At 24.4% G+C, this 27,995-nt stretch overlaps 1 protein-coding gene across 3 annotated transcripts; it reads left to right on the top strand.

Annotated features, from left to right (window-relative positions):
* Window positions 1–7: 7 nt before the first annotated feature.
* Window positions 8–27,131, top strand: Sarm (sterile alpha and armadillo motif). Of its 3 annotated transcripts, none has more exons than XM_011504162.1 (8): window positions 8–140; window positions 7,227–7,450; window positions 13,169–13,433; window positions 15,582–15,749; window positions 22,078–22,176; window positions 23,622–25,661; window positions 25,729–25,895; window positions 26,770–27,131. In XM_011504162.1, exons 2-8 carry the CDS (start codon window positions 7,227–7,229, stop codon window positions 26,954–26,956), a joined length of 3,150 nt encoding a protein of 1,049 aa, XP_011502464.1. In that variant the 5' UTR covers window positions 8–140; the 3' UTR covers window positions 26,957–27,131. The 3 variants fall into 3 exon arrangements, with proteins under 3 accessions (XP_011502464.1, XP_011502463.1, XP_011502465.1); XM_011504161.1 differs by lacking the exon at window positions 8–140 and adding an exon at window positions 3,428–3,520; XM_011504163.1 differs by lacking the exons at window positions 8–140; window positions 15,582–15,749 and adding an exon at window positions 3,428–3,520.
* The last annotated feature ends 864 nt before the right edge of the window (window positions 27,132–27,995 follow it).

Below are 27,995 nucleotides of genomic sequence, written 5' to 3'. Positions count from 1 at the left end.
AGTCAAGACTAATAACAGAAAGATAAATTATTATAATTTAATAAAATTTTATCAAATAATGCTGCAATAAAGTGATAACTACACAAGATCTTCTAAAGAAATATATTTAATAGTGAATTTATTTGCAATGGATATATAAGGTTTGTCAAATACAATGATTTGTAAAACATTTTATTAATCTTCAATTTGTTAATTTTCATTACATATATATAAAAAATGATATATTTTTTGTATGCCTTAAATTACTTTAATTACAATATACTTGCTATTAGTATGTTTATAAGATTATTTAGTAGTTTTGAATAGTATATAAAATTTTGGTAAACTTTTTATAATTGTCAGATAGTAATAGCTCTTACCAAATCGTTTATTGATATAAAATGATTGTTATATGTTAGTTAATATTTTAATAACAAATATCAATTATATTTCAAATATTGAATTATTTAAAATATTATTTTGGTAAGAAAATAGCATATAAACATATATAGGTTTAATAATTATCACTTATAATTATATTTATTGCTTATAGAAATATTGCTACATAATTTATATATTTATATATTTATACAAAAGTATAACATGTCAGAATATAAAAAAATTTTATTTATACCTTAGTATTGACAAATTCTTATTTTCAAAAGTTTGTTAATCGTTAATAATTTTATTTTTATAAATATTGTTTAATAAGTTATATACACAATATAAATATTATATATTATATTAAAAAAAAAAAAATAGTACAAAAAATATACAAAAATAGATTTTATTATAAAAATTTATAAATTTATATTTGTTTATTTGAGATTGAATAATTTTTTAAAATTCATTTTATAAATTTTTATACTTATAAATATTTATGTAAATCCCATGATTATAAAATAATATATCTGAATATAAATTAATTTAATAATTATATTAATTAGTTAGGCTAATTAACAGCTTTCAAATTATGCAAACTTCAGATACTCTTAAAAGTAAATAATAGGCTATGTACAATTCTTCTTAATACATATATTTTTTAATATTATTAGTAGAAATTAAAGGAAGGGTGGACAATACAATGTTATGACTGATGGCTGTATCAATTTATTGAAATTCACGTAAATTCAATGGGAATAAACAGGTGAAGGGACAGTAAAAGAAAATGTTTATATTAAAATTAACATATGACAGTTGTACTTTCATTGGTTCTATGCTCATTAGTCTGTGTGTAATATGATATCTAGGCAATATAAGAATGAGTTCAACAAAACATATTTAATTAAAATTAGTACTTAAAACAAAATGTTATTCTTTATAAATTTGTATATAATAAGTTAGTTAGCAGCAATGTATATATATAGTGTCACTATGCAGAGACTAGATTGACATTGTAGGATGTTCAAGAATTATAAAGCTTTAGAAGGCTTGGAGGATTCTGAGAAACATAAGCTATAGAAATTTCGACAATTAGAAGGCTTATAAATTTCCGAGAGCAAATGTCTTGGGAAATACTCCAATTCCGAACAAATATTGAATAATTAAACTAAAAGGATATGGTAATTTATGATTTTAAAATTTCAAAATATGAATTAAATTTGATTGGTTTTGAAAACATTAAAAGAATTACTAAAAATTTTCAATTATTGAACAATTTGAATTTGCTTGCTTATTTCAAGAACTTAAGGCTATTATTACATATTCTTAAAAATTCATTAAAAATTTGACAAAAATAACTCTTAAGTTATATTGCTTTTTTAAAACGAAATGTAAAATCACGTGGATATAAACTTTTTTTTTTAATAATTATGAGAAAATTTATGTTTTTTAATTTAAATTTTATAAGATTTATATTATCAAATATGTAGAGATTATATATTTGTATTTATTTTTTATATTGTTCATTTATAAAATTATCATTTGGAAAATTAAAATATCACTTGTAGGTTCTCAATTATCTGTTTAAAACTTATATTAATATTTATATTTACTATTTTTAGACCACCTTTATTACAAGTTCTTAAAGTATAATCTTTTTAATTTATGTAACAAAATAAGATTATATAACTAAAATATAATTAAATTTATAATAAAAAATTATATGTTTGTTTAACTGTAGTGGTTCAAAATGTATATAAAATATGATTATATAGGAACTTATATTTATTGAAATTAATTCATGCTTAGAACATATTGTTCTTTAATATTATATATAAATTGTATAGTTTAATAAATGAATCGCAAACATACATATTTACTGAATGTTTTTGTATACTTTTTGTCATGAATATTATTTTCATTATTAGTATCAAAATCTGATAGTACGCACATTAAAAATTTGGCCAAAAATTTGCATACTTTTTTTTGGAACTTCAATAATACTTAATTTCTCTAATCTTTAAAAAAAAATCAAAACAAATGTACAACAGTAATAAAACAGAAAGTTTAAATCACTGTGATAAATATTAAAATGAAAAATTCAAATAATATTTACAAATTAGTTAATACTAACATAATGGTAAACTAAAAATTCATTTGTAATCAAGGAATCTCAAACAAAAGTAAAATTTTCATTCAATAAAGAAATTAAGATTCATTGTTGGTCATAGTTAATATTTTATATAAATTTTAAATCAAAAGATGTGTGTTTTATCTTAATTAATATTTAAACTATAAATTGACTACTTATATTTAGTAAATTTGATTTTATATGTGACTAACATAGTTATAGATAGATATAGATAATGATAGTTATAGAGTTAGTTATAGATAATGCAGTAATTTAGTTATTTAAGAATTACTTATGAAATTTAAATTTTTTTATTGTAAAAATAGTGTGTAAAAAAATGTTTTATGTAATCCAATTAAAATTATAAATTTAATTTTCATTTAAATTATTACTGATATTTTTATTATAATTATTACTGGGAATTTTGTTATAATAATTTATTATATTATTGAAAAGTTCTGTTTATTATTGTTTTTAAAAACATTTTTAAAACTATTTTCATTATAGTAACTCGTTATAATAATACAAAATCCACTATTAATGGTAAAAAAGTTATTTCAATTTTTTTAAATATTAATTTTGTGTATAAGTATAATAAGCTTTTTATTTAGCAATAGTGACCAATAAAGTTCTACACTGTTTTAATAATAATCAATATTTAACATAAAATTACATTGTATTACATATGTGTTACTTTTCAAAATTTTATTATTAGTTGTCAATATTTCATATTACTATATTTATAAAAATGGCAAATTGATTATATAAGCAACAAACTCCTCCATTTATTTTATAATTGTATGACTTATTTAAACTTCTATCAAAATAAAATTAGTAGAATTTAAATTTCTTACATATTTCATAAATATTAGCTACATCAACTCTAATTTTTTAAATTAATTTATTTACAATGTATCATATATTCTTTTTTATAGTAACATTTGCACCAGATTTATTATTTAACATACTCTTGAATGTTTTCTTGGCATAGCTGTTTTAAATTTTTACACCATGAGAGGCTTCAAAATGGTATAATACTTATACAATCTAGATAAACTGTGCATTGTTGAATAATCGATATCTAATTCATAGTTAATAGTAAATTATTAAATATACTCAACATTCACAAATACTTTTTGCTGGATTAATTCTATGCTATAATACTTGATTTATAATTCTGCATATTTTTTTATGTGAAATTAATCAATGCTATAAATCAATGGATCAATGTCTTCTTGTACGCACAATAAATAATTAAAAAATTATATTTTTGTTTTATTCATTCTTATATTAATTCTCTATAATATACCTTTCGTTTATAGATTTTTCCCTTCACTTATTCTCAAATTATTGTAAATACAGCTGTAATATTTAGAGTACAATAATCAACTGAAGAATCTATTTTATTTTTTATTTAAACTATTTATTTAATTTTGAAGTGACAAGAGATTCCTTTACACTTAAAAAATTATGAATTTTATAAGCATTATCAGAAATTCTATAATCGTCCGGAAATATAAATAAGTAAAAATTAATTCTTTTAGAATATTCATTTGTAATAAATATAAATATATATTTATACAAAATTCACTTAATAATAAAGTAACGAAAATAAATAAAGTATTATAATTACGATTTCGATGTATTTTTATTATCTTAATACTTGAATAAACTTTATATTTTTTTATAACAATATATATTTTTATTCATGCAATGTATTAATTTGCTCAGACAAATATTATATTTTATAATTTAAAGAATATATTCCTTTTTTACTTTTAAGCAGGTCAAAATAATGATTAATATAATATAAAAATAATTTTATATTTTTTTATAAATTAAAATAATTTTCTAATTAGTTTTAACTAATTTTGACGAAAAGAAACAAACGTAATTTATATCACTCATTTTTTAATAAATTTACTTTTTAATTAATATAGTTTTGAACCTAATTATTCTAGTATAATGGAATTCTATAATATTTTTTAATATTCTTAAATAATAATGTAAGGAGATCAGAGAGAGAGAGAGAGAGAGAATAATGAAATAATAAGAGGAGAACTATGATAATAGCGAAATTTATTTAATTTTATTAGATATCATCAAATTCCGGCTTAAAAATATAATCGACATTATAGTAGTGTAGATTGAATATGCCTATCCAAAGTTAGAAATCTAATTTTAAAAAATTAGCATAGAAACAAAATTTAATTTGAAATAAATTATATATTCAAAAATTTCATCACATAAAATTATACTTAAGAGTATTTAGTTAACATAAAAAAGCCCTTTGTTTACAGTAGAAAACAAAAATAACACTACTAAATTATATGTTATAATATTTGATTATGAACCGTATCTTATCTTTTTTCACAGGATGTATATAAAATGAATATAATGAATGATGAATATAAAATAAAATTAAAAAATCGTTACGAATAACTTTTTATCATGTAATAATCTTATTTCTCTCATGAATTACAATTAAATTATATGTACCATGGATATTTTTGAATATTTATTATTATATAATAATATTAAAATATAAGGAAAAGTACAGTTATACACATACTATAATTTTTATATTCTCGAGATAATGGACTGTATTAAATTTTTTAAAAATCTTTCATAACATTAATTTTTATTAATTAAATTAAATATTTTTGTAATATTTACATTTTATCTATATTCGATATATACTTATATTTAGTTGATATATTTAATATTTTTTGTGATAGAAAATTTAAATTAAAGTATGAAATATAAATTATCGACAAATTTATATATAAATCTATGCTTTATTTTAAGTTTGTTATTATGAATTCAATTGTGACAGAAAAATAAAAATATAGTGTCTACAACTTGAATATTACACTTCAGTAATATTTTAAATAATATCATTAAGATGCGATTTAATTTCGTTTAGAAAAAGAAAATATTTTTAAAATATTCATGTAATATTAATTATAAATTTATCTAAATCATATTGGTCCTAAATTTCATTGCATTAGTGGAGAATATGATTAAGATGTTTGACTTGATAGCGGAGATATAACTACATGCTGATTTATAATAGAAATATATTTTGCGTATGATGTACATTTTTAAAAAAAGTGACGATTTTGAACTTTATCATGGCAATAATATAGTAATTAATATAATATAATAATATTATAGTAAAATGTTGAAATTATTCTAGATATAGATTTTCTTGTCACGTGAATTAGTATATTCTTATAAGAGAAAAAAGCCAATATAGAAGACAGATTCTGTTTCTTAAATAATTAAGATGTGTATTTTTCAATAAACTTTATAATATAAATTATAATAAAAATGTCGAACGTCGATTTTTTGTACCAGGACTAAAATCAATAAAAATAACAATGAACAATATTTTCAACATTATTTCTATAAAGCTAATAAATGAATACCTTAATTGTATATAATAAGAATATATACTCTCATCTTTTGTTGTACTCAATACAATAATAACATTTTAATTTGAGAATTTAGATAAGTAATTCAATAAATAGGATATAGATTTGGATATAAATCTTTCATTCGACTTCAAACTTTGTGGCATCCAAAATTATAATCTTCGATAAACCTATAAGCTAAAACTGTATTCGATTGGCATTTATTTTATTTGTAATATCTATCACATTATTTAAGATTTAATCAAAACTTTCTATGAGTCAAACATTTATTATTTTATTTAATTATGAGTAATTGTAACACTACGTATGATTATAGTTAATGAACATCATATATGCTTACCATTTACAAATATGTATACTTACATATAATAAAATTGCTATGACTTCCAAACTACTTTTGTATTTAATAGTACATATATATTAAACACAATAGATAGTTTTTTTATTGTACAAATTTGTACATATTTTATTTGAATACTGTAATACATTAAATACTACTTTTTTTTGGTTTTGTCATTCTTTGAATATTTTTAATATTTTATTTTAGCATTTTAGTTATAATGCATCACCGTATCAATATCTTCCATCTATATCTCACTATATGATCATTATTATTTTGCACTCTTTCAATAAATATAATTTAAAGAATACAAGAACTTTGAATTGGTACTATAGCTATATTCTTATTACTTAATTAATATATAATACATAAATGATGTATGATAAATTTTATTACTTTCATTTAATTGCTAAGATGATACAGATGCTTGATAATACAGACAAAGTAATTCAAGAATTAGTTAAGCCTACTTATCTTAAAAATTTGTATACTATTCATGTTGATTGAAATTATTAATTCGCTTGGTTTTTAGAAACAAACATCTTTGTCTGCTTTTCTCGCGGTACCTTAAAAGATTCGAGAATAGTTTAAAACGTACCAAATGTTTTGGTTACGAAAGTTTTATGTAATACTACTGAGTATTATATATTAAATCTACACTTATTTTTAATTTTCTAAAAATTATTTATGAGCTCTTATTCAAACAAAAAATTATATGTAAATTATGAATAAACGCATAATTTCTCACTGATATTTCACTATGGATAATTCTGTCACGGGCGATCATCATGTTGTACAAAGAGATTACATTCTTATTTTTTAAAATATATTGTCATATATTTTTCAGCCAAACGCTTAAATAATATTAAAATTATTGTGTTATACTATGTGCCGAATATATTCTATTAATAATATGATTTTGAAATACCAATATTAATGCATACATTTTTGAAAATAGATGTCATCACAACAAAATGAAAATCAGAATACTGGAAGGAGTAACAATAGCTCAAATCAATTAGCGAAATCTTCACAAAGAATTCTAACTTCATCTTCATCTGAAATGAAAGCCAGTTCAATGAAAAATAATCTTACTGAACTTAAACGAGGAATCTCTGAAATGAAAAATATTTCAACTAATTTTCAAAGACTTCGTAGTAGTATGGAAAATTTGGTGGATAGGTAAGTTCATTGTAATTTTATTATAATTAAAAAATGATGATATTAAAATAAGACATGAATAACTTAATTTTGTTTATAGATTTAACGCGAATAATTTTAGCATATAAAAATGAGGTAAAATATCTCATAATCAAATTGCAATTATTGTTCATGCAACGTTTATATAGTATTTAAAAATTCCTATATATAAAGTACAATTACAACAATTAGTGAGGGCAGTAATGAACATTATTAATGAATTTTATAACGAAATTAATTCGTAGAAATGCATGAAATATGAAAGTCTAAAAATTCTATTCTAGTGATTTCTCAAACATTACAATCTAACATCTTGTATCGAGGATAGTAACTTTACAATAACTAAACTAGCAAATCAAATTATAAAATTTATGAAAACACCATTTTTCATAATGTCCATATCTTTTAAGTATTTTACTCAATACTTCAGTCATTTATGTTTTGATCACAACGAATGAACGCTTACTACAAACATGATTTTAATTACATTGAAATTTTGAAACTACAGAAGAAAACAATTATTTTTTTAAATTTTATTACTTCTACATATAATTACATTATTTCCTAATATCCGTATTTGATATAATTCATTATGTATATTATTTTCTTATAATAGAATGTATCGGTTACAATTTTAATATGATCTGAAGCGATAATATTAAAGGTATTTGATTTTAATAAATCCGGGGAACAAAGGTTTTCTTTCTAGTATTAATTTTAATAATGGCTCTCACAAATATAATTATAACTAATTGCAATTTTCTCTATATTTTAAAAACTATCTAATACTTTTACTACTTTTAATATTAATTTATTGAATTTACTTAATTTACTTTTATTTTAATAAAGTATCAAACAAATACTAAAGCATATAATATTGATTTTAAATTTAATTCATAAATCTAATGATTGTATATCAATCTGCTAAGATGTACTACCTTCCACTAAATCCGGATCGAAGAACAAAATGTTCGATAGTTCATTAAATTTGCCACCCGCCTTAGCAAATGATTGAGTAAGAACACAAGTGGAAGGGCTATAGAGATTTACTGTGTGTGCATACTTTATTCAAAATGGTTTCCTATGGTTCATTGACCAATACATTATTGATGGGTTGGATTTACTCCTTATAGGAGAGTGTGACAATACTATGTTCACTCACAGCGCTGCAGTTGTATTGACCTGATCTCGTGACGAATAGTTCATCAACACGAGAGGCTTCGTGATGATGATAAGCTAGTAGTTGCGCGATGCAGTTGCTCGTCCTGTAAGGATTAGCAATGGATTATACACACTCTGTGGCAAGAAGTGTGTTAATGCTTTGTTTTTTGTAGTCTAATATTTTCTTGAAAGGGAGGGAGTAGACAGTGTCACCGAATTGTTAATTATTTCTTCGAACACTTTTCACTGCCGGTTAACGTTTTTTAATACGCACAGGGGAATGAACGCGTGTTCCTTCACGACATCCTCACTAGAGATCATCCTCAAGAGAGCTCTAACAAAAATTGATGCGATTGGTATTACTTGATAGAGACTGGCTAAACATTGGAGAAATTCCGAGAACCATAAGGCTTAATGAAGTCTGAAATCCAGATGGCTTGAAGAAATTCAGTGATCCATAAGACTTGTAGAAATCCCGAGAACCAGAAGATTTAGGGAATTCTCGGAGCCTAACATTCGGAAAATTCTCGGAATCCGGAATATAATGCAAATATATTTACACAATATTTCATCCGCATCTCTGTAGGTACCACAAGGTACCTCATCTAATACAGAAACAATAAGACAGTAAGAATGCATCTAACAAAATACCACAAGGCCTTTCTAATAATAGTGCAACTATAAGAAATACCGATGAGTTAAAATTATTAATTATAAATATAATTCCAAAAAATAAGCACTTTAATCATAAATTGTATCTCGAGTTGTCATTATTTTTATTTAACTCTTGTCTGGGATCAGACTAAAAACCTCCTTATGATGGTGGGTGGAGGCTTGCGGGTAAGTGGAAGGGGCAATGCAATTATTCAATACTGCCTTTAATGTTTATAGTCTTTCCTTTTATTAAATATAATAAATAATGAATAGTTAATAATCTATGAATATCGAAATGAGTGTATGATAGAATGAATAGATGAGTGTTTCTTCATTAATGTTGATGGCGATAAGTCTGTACGTGTATTCTTGATAGCCTGGAGCGTGATTCCCCTTCTTCCTTTGGGTTGAGTAGTTGTAGTGGGAGACTCATGGTGGTAGGGGCAGCAAGTCGGTGCCGTCTTTTGCAGTCGGTGTGGGGTGAGCTGTAGTGCCCGGAGTGGTGGGAGAACGTCCGTGTGACGTCACTGCTTGGGTCCGTGAGCTCAAATGTAGTGGTGGTATTAGTGCACGTTCGTGTGCTCGATGTGAGCGTAAACCGCGGTGTAGAGGTAAGATGTATGAGCGAGCGTCTGGTCGTATCTTTCTAGTAGTAGTCGTAAGAACGAGCGTCGGCGTTACTTACATGTGGGTGTAAACCGCGAGTGTAGAGTGGCGGTCCTGTCGTGATGGGTGCTTGTTAACTAGTAAGAAGTAGTAAGGAACGAGCGTCTGCGATGCTTACGGAGGCGTGGGTGCCAGTATAGTTGTGGCATCGCTATTAGTTCCTTAGGTTGCTTGATGCTTGCCATGGCCTCACAATGGTGATTGTAGGGTTGGATAGCGAGCCCGATGTCGAGAGTGCGGGATTGGTACTAGCAAGAAGTAATTACGACACGTGCAGCTCCTTACATATTCTCGTACGACCTTGATGCGCCGATAGCGCATCGGTGGCTGTTACTATGCCGCTATTTGTCGTGACTTAAATAGGGCATAGCTTTGTAGGGTTCATTTGTTATTACTTCTCGGAATTGTAGTCGTATATTAGAGTTTTTCGGCTAGAAGCATTCTTTGAGTCCGTTGGCCAATGTTTACAAAACAAATGTTCGCGCGCTCACACCTCTCCTACTTTGCATTGTCCTTAAAACTGCTGTAATCCGTAACATCTCTAAAGAAATACTTTTAATTGAATAGTGTTCGAGATTTCGAGAACTTTTTTCTTGTCATGGAGACTTGAAAAGGTCACTACATCTGGAAAACACTCGTGAATAATCGTTTCTATTTATTTTCGCACTCCAAATGTGCTCATTGTTTTTGTTGCGTTAAACGATCTTGTTGTTTACTGGTAAGAACGTGACGAGTCTGTTTATACGAGAACATTTTGAAAATGTCAGATATATGAAAACAATCGAATCGAAAAGCATTTCCTAAAATTCATTGTAACTAGAAACCCAGCATCTGCGACATCAAGCGATCTTCGGCGCGTGTGCCTTCAATATCACGAGACATCGCATACATTATTGTTAAGTACGCCAAATGTTGCGGCTTGCATAGGCTAAGCGAAGACGCTTGACCCCCCCCCCCCCCCCGTCGCTAAGTCCAAGAGAGGGGCAAGTATACCAATTGTAAGCGCTGCCGCCGAAGACACTTTTTCGATGTTATCATCGCCAAAGCCTAAATTCATCGGAGTGGGAAAAGAGGCGTGCATGCTCACTCATGCTGCCCAAAAACCGTACTCTGATTGAACACAAAAACAGCGAAGGGATCCCAAGTGAAAACCATTGTCAGTAATGTATTTAAGAGAGACAACTTCAAGATTTAATTACTCTCGATACAGTTCTTATCCAATTAGGAAGTAAAGGTTCTTACACGTAGTTTAAGATCGTACGTAACATGTCCTCCATGAAAGGAGACGTAAATTCACTTATCGAAGTACCAGTTAAAGTCCTCATCAAAGAAGGAAGCCGAAAGTTCCTCGACTGATTCTACGATTAGTCTTCGTAAGTAGTATCAACTACCCAATTATTATAACCAACATCTAAGATTCGGAGTTAAAGAAGCCCGGTCATTGACCATACAAAAGGAAACACCGTGCTTAAGAAAAACACGTGTCAACTCATCTTAGCTCGAGTCCACCGCCCATGAAGCGGATCTTCGTGCCATTTAGCGCTTAGAACAGGCATAAGGGATTGACGCCTTGTCACAAGAGAAGCCAGTGCGTAGTAGAACAGCACGTGTCGCCAAGTCTTCGAGCTATTTGCACGTACCTTGTCGACCTAACCTCTTTCCTAGTTCGCTTTCTGCACCCACTAGACCAACCCTCTCACCAACATTTAAGGTTCAAGTTTCTAGGAAGCCAGGTCATCTAACATACAAAAGGAATTGAGGTCTTCCTACAGGAGAACCCAACGCCCATTAAGAACAGCACGTGTCGCCAAGTCTTCGCGCCTTGCGCGTACCTTGTCGACCTAAGCTTTTTCCTAGTTAAAGTCATGAATTGCAGACACCACGTGGCATTCTCTGCAAAGTGGTATGAGCCTTACGATCTCTTACTTACCAAGGAACAACATTAGTGCAATACGCCAAGAGAGAAAAGTAGAACATCCAAATACCTGAGGATTAAGATGCGCTTGCTACGATTGAGAGTATAATCTATTAGAAACAACCTTCGCGGATTTTGCGCCCACCTTGTCGACCATAACCGCAACCAAGCACAAAGGGATGTCGACAAGCCAATCTTTGCGCCATTCTACGCTCATAGTAGAAACCACACGCAGTTTTACTATAAGAAGTGCACGATTGAAAGATTTAATGGACAAGATTTAATTGATCCAAAAAGTCATTAAATAATTTATATTTGCAATCTGAAATGGATGAAATTATATATAAGTCGATAAATTCATAATCGTAATTTTACTTGAAATAAATATGCATCGTTTAGAATATCGATGAATATAATAGAAATTATTTACTTTGATTCACATTTAGATAAATAAATCAATGAAAGATAATTCAAGAAAAAGACAACAAGGTTTAAATTATATTTTGAATTGTAAAAAAATATATATACAAAATATTTTGTATTACTTAAAAATAATTGTATATATAAATATTTTTTAAAATCTATAAATTATTTCATATGTGGAATATCTCCTATAAATCCTACTTTAAAGCAAAATATACATTATGTACTTAGCTCGTTCTTTTACTTGTACTATTTATATTGATGGCTTCTTATTTGCTTTAGTCCAATCACTATCTAATCTAATATCCAAATCACTTATAAACATATTATACAATGTTTGTAAAAGGTTGAAAAATTAATAAAGAATAAAATTTTCTTCAGTATTATAGATTATAAGAATTATATTTAATCTGTACAAATATTGAATTCGCTATCCCATTATACATAGAAGGCAAGTCCCCCATTTTCATATATAGTATTTTTTTATTCTTTACTTGTTTCCATACTTTTTTCACTATTATAATTTTTCTATCCTCTGTTCAGTTTCATCTAGTTTTTGAATCAGAATTATAGTATTCTCTACTACATTCTTTTCAATTCAATTTTTCCTCATCATTTATTTATTATCTTTTCTATAAATTCTTATTGCATAAACTCAAAGTATAATAAATAATAAAAATGTTAATCGTAAGTATAATAACAAAAATAATAAATAATATATTATAATAATATATAATAAATAATATATATTTATTTTATAATCAGTACATCAAATGTTTAAAAGTATTTACGGTTTACTGTTTTTAGATACTATACGATATTAAACAAAGAATAGTATTTATTCTATTAATATTTGGTTAAAAACAAACAGAATTTTTCAGAGATGGAAGTACAGTACAAGAAGCTGATGTATCGGAACCCCTTGTGACGTTTCCAGAACCAGATACCCCACCACCATCGACAAATACGATTAATTTAACAAAAGCAGCACAATCACAATTCAGCCCCTTAAATACTCTGAATTCTTTCAATCATTTGAGTTCTCCATTAAATCTATCAAATATACAAACTATTACAAATCATCCAACAGCTTCAGAGATGATGAAATTCGAACAGAAAAAAATATCAAGTGCATCAAAATCAAAGGTAGATTTCTTAACTTTTGTAAAAGTACTAATTTACAGATATTTTTAAGAAAAAGGAATTGAAATAATTTAATTGCAATGAACAATTTTAACAATTGTAAATGCATATGAATTTGGAAAATTTTCAAATCAAATACCATAATTTTGAATGAACGTAATAAGTCTATGAATACTTTCTTAAATAAATCAATTTATAAAATTAGATAAGCAATAACATTTATAGTCCAGAATCTTTAATAGGCAAACTTATCTCAACATATCAATATTAAATCTAGCAACTAATATATCTTTCGTTACAAATTAAATTAATTAATTATAATTAGTAGTAATTTTATTTTATAGTATCTTTAAGATTCCAAACAAAATTATAGAAAAATAGTCTTCAAGTCTTCGATATTTAGTTAATCATATTTCTCTATATCTAATTCATGCAATAATATTTTTATCACAAGGATTCCATTTATAATACCGCATCTTGAGTATAATTAGCCGTGTAATTGTTTTAATAATGAAGGCGAATTCATGGTTAATGCCTTATTCATTGAGTGTCATATGTTATTTAAAAAGTTTTCTGATATTGATCAATAAATCGTGTAACATTAGTATATAGCTAAATGTACATTTGAAGATAGGATAGGATGATTGATTATAGCTAGCAAGTAGGATATAAATAATGATATTTTAATTAACATTTGGAGGTCGACAAATAGTAATCAGCTTGAAATATATATCAATACTTGTAATATTCCTTAGACGCTAATTTTAAATTATATCCTGTTATCTTCAAATTATTATAACAAAAATTATTATAATACTTGGCAATATAAAAATATATCTTAAGTGATTTTTTGTATTTATTTGTCTAAGACTTTGTTTACTATTTATTCTCGGATAGTATTAATCTCAGACAATAGTTATTCCCTGATATTGTATTTGTATATTAAAATGAGATGTGCTAATTCATGATATTATTTAGCCTTGTATTCAATAAAACAATTATAAGCTTAAAAGAAACTTTTTTCGCGTACCTGCGTCAATGAACGAGAGCTATAAAGTCTAATCCATCTTCAGATTTAACACATTTAATTTCTAATAAATGTTATTAATATGTCTTTACAGTTATGGTATTATGTTTAATTTGATTTTTATTTTATTTTGAAATTCAAAAAATGTTCCCAAGTGGCTTTATATTTTGTAGGTAATAATTAAACATGTTTGTAATAAAAATAGGTAAGAGATTCCAGTCCGAAACATGTAAAATTGGATCTGAGAAGTCTTTAATAAACAAATTTCTGTTCTAACATAATAAAAAAATTTATTTGTTAAAATATAAACAATCTATTAGTAAATAGTAATGAAAAATAAATACGAAGTAATAATGAATAACAGTAATCTTGTATGATAAAATCATAACGTAAAACAAATGAGTTTTTATTTATGACAATTAACAAACAATTAAAATAATGAAAATAAATTTTTTTATAAGTATATATTATCTGTATGTATAAATAAATATAAGCGTTTTAACGATATGAAAAAACCAGTTTATGTAACTAAGTTGGTATATCATGCATCAACTGTCCGTTCAAATAGGTGTAGAGGCTCAAAGAAAATATACAGGATAATACAAGTTGTCTTATATCTAATGTAAAATTAATAACATTAGAAACATTAAAACATATTTCAATTAAATATAAATATGTCTTTTTAACATTTTTTGCTATTAATGATCTAAAACATCACCCAAATATGAAAAAGAAGCAATGAAGAATATTAAAATAATATTAAATATTATTATTAAATTAATGAATATTAAAAATGCAAGTTTAATTGAGTATATTTTGTAATCCTGTCAAAAATTCAAAAAAATATGTACAAAACCTCTGAGATCATTATAACTAAGCATTGTAACATATTTTACAAGCAGATGTCGAAATAAAATTGGTTTCTCATCATTGTTGGTTTACTCGTATATTAGAGTTGAGTGAAAAATAAATATAAATTTATCAAATGAAAAACTTATATAGAGCATGATATAATACGAACTTTATAAAAGTATTATTCTCTATACATAAATTTATATATTTTTTAAGATTTTTTATTAATCAAATTATAATATAAATAAATATTATATAGTTTGTGTGCATAGCTTGTTACAGAGAGATTTACTACTGAAAAAGAAATTGCAAATAGGGCAGAAATTAAAGCTTTACAAGCAGGTGAAGTATCCTATACAGAACAGAATACTGCAATTGCTGCTAGAGCACGAGTTGAATTGGATGGACTTTCATCTGAAAAGTGTACCACTATAGCAAAGGTTACATTCTTTATTTGTATAGATAGATTTATAATATAAGAAACTGTATTAAGAAATAAAATTTTTATTTAAGCACTGCGCCATATTAAAAGATAAAATTAACTAAATATCAAAATATACTATTTTTGTATTAAGTAATAATTGTAGTAATAACAGATATTGTGTCTTATTGCAAAAATACATATGTCACTACATTATAGCAAACGCGAATATGCAATGAAATTACTAGTAAACAGTATATTCGACATAAAAAGTGTAAGAATGCTACTTTATAAGGCGCACTTTAATAATGTATTGAAAATCTTTTTATGCTTATGATTATTTAACACATCCTGATTTATTTGATTTTGTAAGAAGTACTAAAAACAGATAAACCACCTTAATTACGTTCTAATAATATCGTCTAGATTCATTAATTGTAATTCTAACGCCGCTTTCTACCCTGCATTCCCTGAATGATTAACATTATTATTTAATATATAAGTAATCAATTATGTGATAAGTATTCGGAAAAATTTTGGTTATTCAAATAATCAAAAGTGAAGAATTAATATCTTAAATATTTTATAATATATTTACTTGTTATGCAATAAATAAATATTTTTCTAAGACATAAGTTACTGTTTACAATTACGTGGCAAAATTTTGATATTTGTAGTAATGTAAAGTGGGATAAATAAGAAACTTTTATAAGGTAAGCTTTTAAAAAATAGGAAGAAAAGAAAAATATTAATAAGATATTTTTAATCCATTTCTAAAGTTAGGAAATATAGATATATTATATTTGATGAAATTAGATCTATAATTATGATACAATAAAATAATATAAATACTTTGTTCTGGTTATTCTCCATCAGCCCATACAAAATTATAAGCCATTGTAATATTTTACTAATGGTAATAAAAAATATTTGTAAATATATTTTTATCAATTTTCCTCTTATCCGTACTTATAATTTTTTATTTTGACAACAATTTGAAGATAACAGAAAATTAATTGAAAATTATCGTTGCTATATATTATGTAGCCAAAGTACTTTGCACCATATTTTATTATGACCTTATGTTATACGTTATATTGTATAAGATTTTATTACTTTTATTATTCATGATTATGATAAAATGATTATTAATACAAATAAAATACTGATTGCTAGTAATCAGGCTACTTATATATAACTACTTATATTTCAGCCTGAATAAAAGGTTTTAGTTTATACAAGTTGATATTGATTATATTCTATTCGTATCGAGAACGTGATTTTATAATACATATATTACGCGTAGACATGTCATTTGGCTAAACAATTATACTTGTATGTATAGTGATTACACCAATTTTTTTAAGCTATATATAGTTTAATGTAGTATTCCCTTATTTTTTATATTTAATATAATCTAATTTACAAGTACGTAGGATAAATTGTCTATAATATAAATTATTAAAATTAATTTTTTTAATTAATAATTTTTGTATTTATTGCTTCCTATTACTCTTCAACTTATCAGGGTACTAAATGTGCGATTACGTTTAAAGATTTAAATGTTCTTGGTTGTAATAGGACTGTTAATTTACACAATTTCCAATGTTCAACTAAGAAAACGATATAAATCGTGTCTATTATATACATAAAAGATAAGTATAAAAAATTTTTAATACAGAATGGTAACTTTTATAAGAATAAATATGACTTATATATATTTTTGCTATTTATTATTTTTATTTATTTTTTAAATAAAGTAATATTTGCAACTATGTATATTTTTTTATTAAAAATGAATGAAATATTTTATCTTTTACGTATATATGTACATATATATATATATTTATTTATTTAAATTTAATGAGTTTTTATTAAATAATGCTTAAAACATAGTTTAAATATATTTTTATACTTAATGTTTATTTCTATTGTAAACATACAAATAATTTTATTAATATTGTGTATATGAGTGTGTGTAGATATATAAATATTTTTAAAGGTATATTAAGACACATTATACCTTTATTAATTATGGAATCATTTCAAAATCCTAAATTGAAGGAAATTCGATTACATGATGCAACGTAAAAAATTAAACTTGCGGAGTCTCTAAGCTCAGCCTATTGAAGCTTATTAGAATTATTCATTTGTATTATATCCAATTATTTTATATATTCGTTTTTTTTAATTGTACTTTCATTTTATTTAAATAATTTACGTTTGTTGCAAGTTTTAATAATTTTCTTATATTTTCGCAAACTTTATATTCTATATACATCTATTAAGTGTACTCAAACTCCTACTAAGATGTTGTCTTTTTTTTTTTTTAAATTAACCTAATGTATTTATGTTTTTAATTTTACTGTGTAATAGGTCACTCATTGCATCCGTATTTATTCTTATTAGGTTTTTGTATTCTATATTATTACTATTTTCAGTAATGGTATTTATTCATAGTACTTTTATCGTATTCGTACTTATTCTTACCATATTTAACATATGAGTTATATGTACTATATGGACCATATTTATAAGAATTCACTGTTAAATTATGGTAGCCTAAGATTATTTTATAGTAGAAACCCATATGACTACATACCCTATTCTTATTTCTATAATTAACGTGGATCTTTACACTTACGAATTCATTCCCATTGACAATAGTTAGACTTATATATTCATCTGGAAATATATGGTTTAATTTTATTTAAAAAGACCTAATTAATATTAATAATATATATTGTGTATTTATTTGTATCGAATTTATGTTAAACAATGAATGAAACAAAAAAAAGTGACTTTCCATTTACATTCGTTATTTTATATTTACAAAACCATATGAATAATTCTAATAAATTAATAAAAGATAACTTATATGATTATATGTAAATATAATTGAAATTTTTCTAGTTGTGAAAAGTAATTAATATTAAATGAATTATATGTTACATATTGTATATCGAAAAATAGTTACTTATTAATTCAATTACACTTTATTTTAATTTATTATTTACCATTTATAGTACTTTGAAAATTTAAGTTACTTATTTAATAATGTATACAAATTTCTCTGGTAATAATTGAAACTTTACCATAATAACCATTTCCAGTCTTCTTTTTAAACACGACATCTGTAAGTGCCTATTGTTAAGTCAATATTATTACAAGCAATTCAATGTATTTCTAATAATATAGTACTAGTATGAATCATGTTTTGAACAGAAATGACTTGTTTTTATTACATTATATTCTAATTATCTTAATAATGTTAATTATTTTATAATATTCTATCTATTTTCAGCATGTTTTAAATATTATAATTGCATGTATTCATCTAATCATTTTTTGACTTGTCTTTTTAACCTTCAGAATACTATATAGAAAATAAACCTAGTTAAATAATAGCATATAGAATTAAATGTATTTAATTCTAATTTTATTAGCATTAGTTTCATACAATTAAAATTGCTTATAATATTTTATATTGTTTTTATATGAAATAGATAGAAATATACATATTTTTCTACATTAATCTGATTATTAAAAAAATAATTGATCTGATAAAAAAATTTACTGGCATCTAATTTTTGTATTATATTTTTCAATGTGATAATTCAAGACGATCATTTTAGATATTTCATTTATTAAGTCTCTAAATATACTAGTCAGGTTAAATACTAGTTAACAGATATTTTATGTATTATCTTTACAATAAAAATGTAATTAAATGTAGCAGTATGGTACAGTCGTAAAATATTCTCTGATTAATAATGAAGACATACACATCTTAAATAAGAAAATGTTTATAAGAATAATTTCATTCAAATGAAAAATTATATTTACATATCAAATCACTCCAAGAGCTTTATGATTTTATGTGTAAAGAGCGTAAACTAGAATATGTAAATTAAATCATTAATACAAAATTATATCTAAAAATGGCACATTAAATATTGATTTAATTTTTTGAGTATTATATGGTACATTATTAAGTATGAGTACAATTTTGCCTTATATACAACTTTTTATGAATAGTATAGATCTGTTGACACCTTACTATCCAAGGTATATAATTGAAAAAATAATTGGCCTATTATCCACTTAAATTTGATCAAACTGTTTTTGAAATTTATATATAACGTATACAATATGTTTAATATCGTATAAATTCTATTAAAATTTATATTTCAAATATTTGTATAAAATTATAATTAAAATAATAAATCGTTAAACAAAATTTATACCAAGATAGACTATGCTTCAGTTATTAACTAGCGGCGTGTTTTTTACTGTAAATTTTGATTTAATTTGAATTTCTTTTCTGTGATCATAGTATACATAGTCATTTCTTTCGAGACTGAAAAGTATAGCTTATAGTATATATTATAAGTATAAGTATATCATAATATAAGTATTCATAAAATTTAATATATGTATTCTTTGACACGCAATCGAACTGGTTATAATTTTGAAATTTGTAAATAATTAATTCTACGTATTGACACAAAATAGGATCCTTACAGCCTACTTTCTATTGAAAAAAGACTGCAAGTCCATTCAAAAAGATATAGAATTTTACAATACTGATTATTTCGAAAACAATAAATTTGAAAATTTTAACGATATCGGTTTATCTTAAATATAAATTATTTCTTTTTAAATCAATAAATAATTTAATTATTTTTTTTGTGCGAATTTCTTTTTAGCTGTGAATAATTGCAAATTTATAATATTACTATGTGATTAAAACTTAATATTTGTATGAAAACTTCCATTTTCCTGATAAAAAAAGACCGTCCTTTTATATTTTAATAATCTTCGTATTTTAGTTTAATTTTTTAACTTAACCAATTCCATAAATAGTGATTCAATACATAGACCTAATTAATTATTTTCTCTATCTTTTAATATCGAAGTATAATCGCTTTGAATAATTTTTAATTTAATTATAATTAAACAGTTGTTAATTTGAATTAAAAAAAAAATTATATATTGTTTAATCTTTTTTGTATATTACATTACATTTTTAAAACATATTTCACTTATATTCTTAAAATAATGTTTTATTACATTATTAATAAATAATTATTATTCTATATAATAATTCTATAATAATAATTATTCTTGATTTCTTTATCATTTTCGTATCAATCCTGTGAGAGAAGCTTTAAAACTATACCTATGACATTTTTTATCAATATTATCACAAATAATAATTTACTAATTTATTTTAATATTTCAGATTTTTCACGGTTTTTTATTTGTTTTATATTTTTATTTATATATATTGTGATTTTACGATTCAACATTTTATTAAAAATAAAATTGTATATATATTTAAATTAAAACAGATATTTATCGAATAGATATTAAATTTTGTACAATGCATTACATAAAATATTCACAGGAACTTAGTAATAGTATAATACATTATGTTTTCGGGAAGATTTTAAATATTCTTTAGGAATATCTAGTATTGTGAATCACAATTATTAATATTTGTTTGTTATGATATTTCAAAGTGAAACCGATCTTTATAATATTTATGTACTTTTTTATTATGTCATAACATATAATATTAATTACCTCGATATTTTGTATATCGTTATAAAAATATATATATTGTAAATTAATAAAAATTTCTTATACTTAATAAAGTCATGAGACGGTAAATAAAATAAAGATAAATTTAATGTTTGATTTATATTTTTAAGACTATTTGTAGTATGAAATTTTAAATATTCATTTTTAAAGCGACTATGTTAATATCTATTTTAAAAACAATACAATCAATTGGTTGGCCCCGCATTTAAACAGGTAACTGTATTCAGAATCTGTGACGTAGTTATTCCAATAGTAAATTAGTAATTGTGTATTTAAGGGGTAAATTATTTTTCTCACTGTAGATTTCGCCCTTTTACTAATTATTGAATAATTATATTGTAAAATCCTTCAAGCAGAAGGCAAGCGTTACAAAACTATAAAGATTATTAATAAACATTTTTACATCTGGCTAATTTATATTAATCTCTTATAATTTTGAATACATGCATAATGATACAAAATTAAAAAAAAAATTTATATATAATTTTTTAGATACTGAATCAAGGCTACATTTTTTCAACGAATATTTTTATAATAATGGTATATTGTAAATTTTTACTTTATAATACTCTGCTTACAGGAGCAGTAATGGAATATTATTGGATATAACATTTTGTATTTAACTGTAATCACATACTACTTTTATGTATTTAATAAATACAATAGTTAATTTAAAATATTAATTTTTATAAATTTTAGTATTTATTATTCAAGTAATCATACCCATTATATTTTTTAAGGAACTTAGACATTTGAAATCTACTGATATTTCACTTGAAGAAAGTAATAATATAGCATCTACAATGAAACTGCAAAGTGATTCCTACACTTCGGAAAAGGTAAATTAACTGAAAATTTATTTATAAATGTGAATAAAAAATGTATTATTTGGGTATATACCACTAAAACTAACAACTGTAGAAAAAAATAAAAAAGAGTAGCACGATGTATTGCTATCCAATAAGCTTTTTCTTTTTTATTTTTATTTTAAATACGATAATATATTTTCAATAAGCAGTATAACAAAGTTTTGTAGTTATCAACATTTCAATTTATTTTACGGTACTTAAATTTACTGTAAAATAATAGTTACTTTATGTTTTTACGGGACTATAAAGATTATCGTACGTAGTAGTAAATTGAATTATTAAATAACGAATTCTCATACAAATAACTGCTGCATTGCAACACTACGAGAAACTAATATAAAATATAATTTTGTAATTATTTATAGTTTATATTATTTTTACTGAATAATATAAGAATTAGTCTTGTACAAAAAAAAAAATACAAAATTTAAAAAGATTGTAAAATATTAATGCATGTAAACATTAAAATGAAGTAATCAATATTACCAAAAACCAAACAGTATATAATTCTAATACTAATTTTAGCATATTATAAAGTATTTTATAAATGAATTTTTTGTAATATTGTATTCATAGGTGTAGTTTTTTAAGAGTGATGTACATGCAAACAAAAGACAATGAATGTTAGTACAAAAATGGTCCGCATATTAACAAAAGCAAACATTAGAAATAAAGCGAAAACAAGCCTTTAAATATATTAAAATTATATAAATTATAGTATAATCGGCTGGAAGAATAAGAAGAGAATATAAATAATAAAATTATTTGATCTCTATGAAATAACACCGAAAGAAAAAAAGTTACTATTCCAAGTGCTGATCAAATATTCATTAAAATATTTTTATTTTATGAGATTAAAGTAAATATACGTGAAATTTTACAGTAAAACAATTAAATATTGTGTTATGCTCAAAAGATAAATAAAAACAGATATATTAAAACTATTTAATATATACATATATTCTTAAATACATTTTTGAAACTGCAATCTTGAGTAAAAATAATTTTATTTCTAAGTAAATTTTTTGCGTTGAAATTGACGGTCATACTAGAATTTAGAATGATCATGATTATTTGTAACGATTTAAAAAAAAGTGTTTAATTGTTTTTTTATTCTAAAACTCTCTAAAATTATTTTATTATTCTAATAGTATAATATTAATAAATTATAATTGTTCACAATTCTGTACAAGGAAATATTAATGTTTCTAATACAGTAGCAATATTAACAATTGTAAATCATACTGCTTATTTTAAGTTTAAAATATTTTTTTTATTTAATATTTATTTTGATATCACTTTTTAATTTATTTCTAAGCACAATGATTTTAATGTTGAATTATTTAAAATATAAAATATTTTTCTAATAATAAATATGGGGTTTATTTTTAAATTAAATTCTATTTTATTTTTAGAATACCATTGCTGCCCAACAGCAACGACAAACTCTAACATCAAGTGGTATTTTTAATCAGGAAAAACATGGTGCAACTAGTTTACAATCGAGTATTACTATAGCGTCAACAGCTTCAGCTGTTACAAATACTACTAAATCAATGTCACTTTTGAATGTAACGAATACTGTTAGTCAATTAATGAATAATAATATAGTGAAGCTGACAGATGTAATTGTAGATGAATTGCTTCTAGAATCTTTAGATGATCTTGATACTTTATCTTCGAATTCAAAAGCACATAATGTAGAATTAACTATTTCAAAATATTCACAATTTTTAAGTAATTTGATCGAACGATTAACAGCAAATGAAAGCAAAATTGATTCAAATAAAGGAAATACACCGTTACTACTTGATCGAGCTAATGAAATTATTAGAAAAGCATGGGCTGTTCCTACCCATGGTCATGAACTTGGTTATAGTTTATGTAATACGTTGCGTGTAAGAGGTGGTCTTGATTTTCTTATAGCAAATTGCATAGCCAATGATGAACGATTACAATTTTCATCAGCGCGACTACTTGAACAGTGCTTGACTACTGAAAATCGAACACATGTAGTAGAAAATGGTCTTGAAAAGGTTGTAAGTGTAGCATGCGTGTGTACTAAAAATACCAATTCTGTAGAACATGCTCGTATTGGAACAGGTATTCTTGAGCATCTTTTCAAGCATAGTGAGGGTACTTGTAGTGATGTGATCAGATTAGGTGGCCTTGATGCTGTTCTTTTTGAATGTAGAAAAAATGATGTTGAAACTTTGAGGCATTGCGCCGGTGCTTTAGCAAATCTTTCATTATATGGAGGCGCTGAAAATCAAGAAGCTATGATAAAAAGAAAAGTGCCTATGTGGCTTTTCCCACTAGCTTTTCATAACGATGATAATATAAAGTATTATGCTTGTTTAGCTATTGCTGTTCTCGTAGCTAATAAAGAAATCGAAGCAGCCGTTTTAAAATCTGGCACATTAGATTTAGTTGAACCATTTGTAACTTCACATAATCCTTATGAATTTGCAAAATCAAACTGCGCCCATGCTCATGGGCAAAGTAAAAATTGGTTAGAACGTTTAGTACCAGTTCTTAGCTCAAAGCGAGAAGAAGCAAGAAATCTTGCTGCATTTCACTTTTGTATGGAAGCTGGTATAAAAAAACAACAGGGTAATACTGAAATATTTCGTATGATTGGAGCTATAGAGCCTCTTAAAAAAGTTGCAAGTTGTCCAAATGCTATTGCTTCTAAATTTGCAGTTCAGGCTTTGAGACTTATTGGCGAAGAAATACCACATAAACTTAGTCAACAAGTACCACTCTGGTCAAGTCAAGATGTCCGTGAGTGGGTAAAACAAATAGGTTTTACTGAATATGCCAAAAATTTCATTGAAAGTAGAGTAGACGGTGACCTTTTACTTCAACTTACCGAAGATAATCTTCGAGAAGACATAGGTCTTACTAATGGTATAAGAAGAAGAAGATTTACGAGAGAGTTACAAAATCTGAAGAAAATGGCTGATTATAGTAGTAAAGATTCAGGAAATTTGAATAATTTTTTACAATCAATTGGACAAGAGTTTTCTATTTACACATATAGTATGCTGAATGGTGGTGTTGACAAGGATTCCATTAAGAATTTAACCGAAGATCAGCTTCTTACTGAATGTGGAATAATTAATAGCATACATAGGTTGAGAATATTAGATGCTATTAAAAATACTCAACACAATCAATTTAATCCATGTGAAAATGAATTATCGGATAAATCACTTGATGTTTTTGTAAGTTATAGAAGATCAAATGGTTCACAATTAGCTAGTTTGCTAAAAGTACATTTACAATTACGCGGGTTTTCAGTTTTCATCGATGTAGAAAGACTAGAAGCTGGAAAATTTGATAATAATTTATTACAGAGTATTAAACAAGCTAAACATTTTTTATTAGTTCTTACACCTAAAGCTTTAGAAAGGTGTATAGATGATTCAGAGTGTAAAGATTGGGTACATAAGGTATATTATAAAAACTCACAATTATGTTATACACAATTTTCACAAATTAACAATGTTTAATTTATAGGAAGTTGTTGCTGCATTACAATCGCAATGTAATATTATTCCAATAATTGATAATTTTCAATGGCCCGAACCAGAAGAACTCCCCGAGGATATGAGAGCAGTTTGCCATTTTAATGGCGTTAGATGGATTCATGATTATCAAGATGCTTGTGTTGATAAACTTGAAAGGTATTTTATTAATTTAAAAATGATTATAGTATCTATTATAAAATAAATAACAATCATAAGATTTTTTGGTAAATTACTTAAACATTTTTCGTTTTAAATCAATAAATATTTATGTTGCATATTATTTCAGCGGTTGCACGGTTTATCATTTTTAGAAATGAATTAAAAAAGATTTCTAAAAGCATAGTCTTATGTAATTTCAATTGACGGTATAAAAATAAAAATCGAGTGTATAACAGTTCTAAAGAGATATAACAAAAAAGTGTTATAATATATTTAAATTACTCTAGATGGTAAAGTCCAAAAGTTCTATAGTGAAATGTGTTTCAAAAATCATGATATTTTGTAGTATTTATATCTATAAAAGCAATAATTTCCATTACATTTCTTTTTTATAGCAAACTTAGTATCTTTATAGCACAATGCATATCTCGATATTAATGTTTTATGAAAATAAATGGAAGTACACTTTCATTTATTGTTTAATTACTAATTTATAATTTTGGAATTTCAAATTTGTGGATATATTTATAAAAATTCAGAATAAATAAAATATTTTTATACGGAATGGAGATATTTCGGTATCTCCTATAATATTGACATATTCTATAATAATTTAAATTTAAGAATAATGAATAGTTTTATAATTGAAGAATTGATATAATATGCTTTGAATTTCGTATAATTTCAATATATATTAATATTATTATCAAACTAACAAAGATTTATTTCATATCGAATTTTGTTATTAATCCATGGGTATAAATTATAAAATTATTGATTATTTAGTATATTAATAATTACAAAATTTATAGCCAAAAATTCCAGCCTATTTATTTTATAATTATTCAATATTATATATATCTTTATCTAGATTTATGCGAGGTGAAATTCCAGTTAGGTGTGATATATCTACCAGTATTTCCCGAAGTATGGGTTCTAAAGATGTTACTCCAGGTACGCCAAATAGTTCAAGTATACGCCAAGCACCTAATTATCAACGAATGCCTAGTACTGAAAGCCGTAACAGCGATAAAGAGTCTATTAGTGGAAAAGACTAATAATATTTCAACATGAAAATCCTGTCTAACATATTGTACAATGTATAATGCCTATTAATTTTGTTCAGCATAATAATGCATAATTAGATATATAATTATGTTTATTTAAAATCTTAAATAAATTTTGATCTACAAGAAAGACATCTACAATTACGTTATTTAAATTTTATTCTTTCGTAGATTATCACTGACACAAATTTATTATATATCAGATATATTAAAAAAATATTTTATTGTAACACGTACAAGATACTGTTTTTAGTACAAATATATTTTTGTTTATTTAACTTTTATATTTCTGTACATATATAATCTTACAATACATTATTATTTTATTATAAAGAATATCATTATTTTTTATTTTTTAATGTTTTAAAAAATTGGTGTTGCAATATATTTATGTAATGATGAAATGTATAATTTATCTTCAAATTATTTATAAAAATTAACAGAACGATTTTAATTATTTTACTATTCTAAAAAAAAGTCTATTAGTGATATTTTATCATTTTATTTTTATTTAGCTATATTTAAATATATTTGATTTGAAAGGGTATATCTCATATGTTCGTTAAGTAAATTAATTAAAAGTTCCATAATTAAATTTGTTAATAAGTTAGTGATTCAGAGTTTAAATTATTATAATTAAAGAGTTTTTATCGATATCAGTGTTAATTTTAAAATAATTGATTTAAAAATTATATATCATCCATAAATATTTCAATAAATTGAAAGAACAAATATAAAATTTGTAAATATTTTATTATATATTTGAATTAATATAAAAGTAAATTATTATCCTTGATGAAGCATGAAATTGTATCTTAAAACTGCACTTTGGTCTTTACACTTTAGCTTACACATGAAATAATAATATTCAAACTTTAGTGTAACATATTTAACGTGCTTTCATATATTATTTTATTCTTATTATTTCCTAAGAGTTCATTACACAAGATAAGTGGATATCAAAGAATTAATTATCGAATTGCGCTTATGTAATAAAATCATATACATTATACATTTTTGAATTTTAAAT

Source organism: Ceratosolen solmsi, unplaced genomic scaffold (assembly GCF_000503995.2).
Source record: "Ceratosolen solmsi marchali unplaced genomic scaffold, CerSol_1.0 scaffold19, whole genome shotgun sequence".
Classification (NCBI taxonomy): domain Eukaryota; kingdom Metazoa; phylum Arthropoda; class Insecta; order Hymenoptera; family Agaonidae; genus Ceratosolen; species Ceratosolen solmsi.
This window is presented reverse-complemented; position numbering and strand designations above follow the sequence as displayed.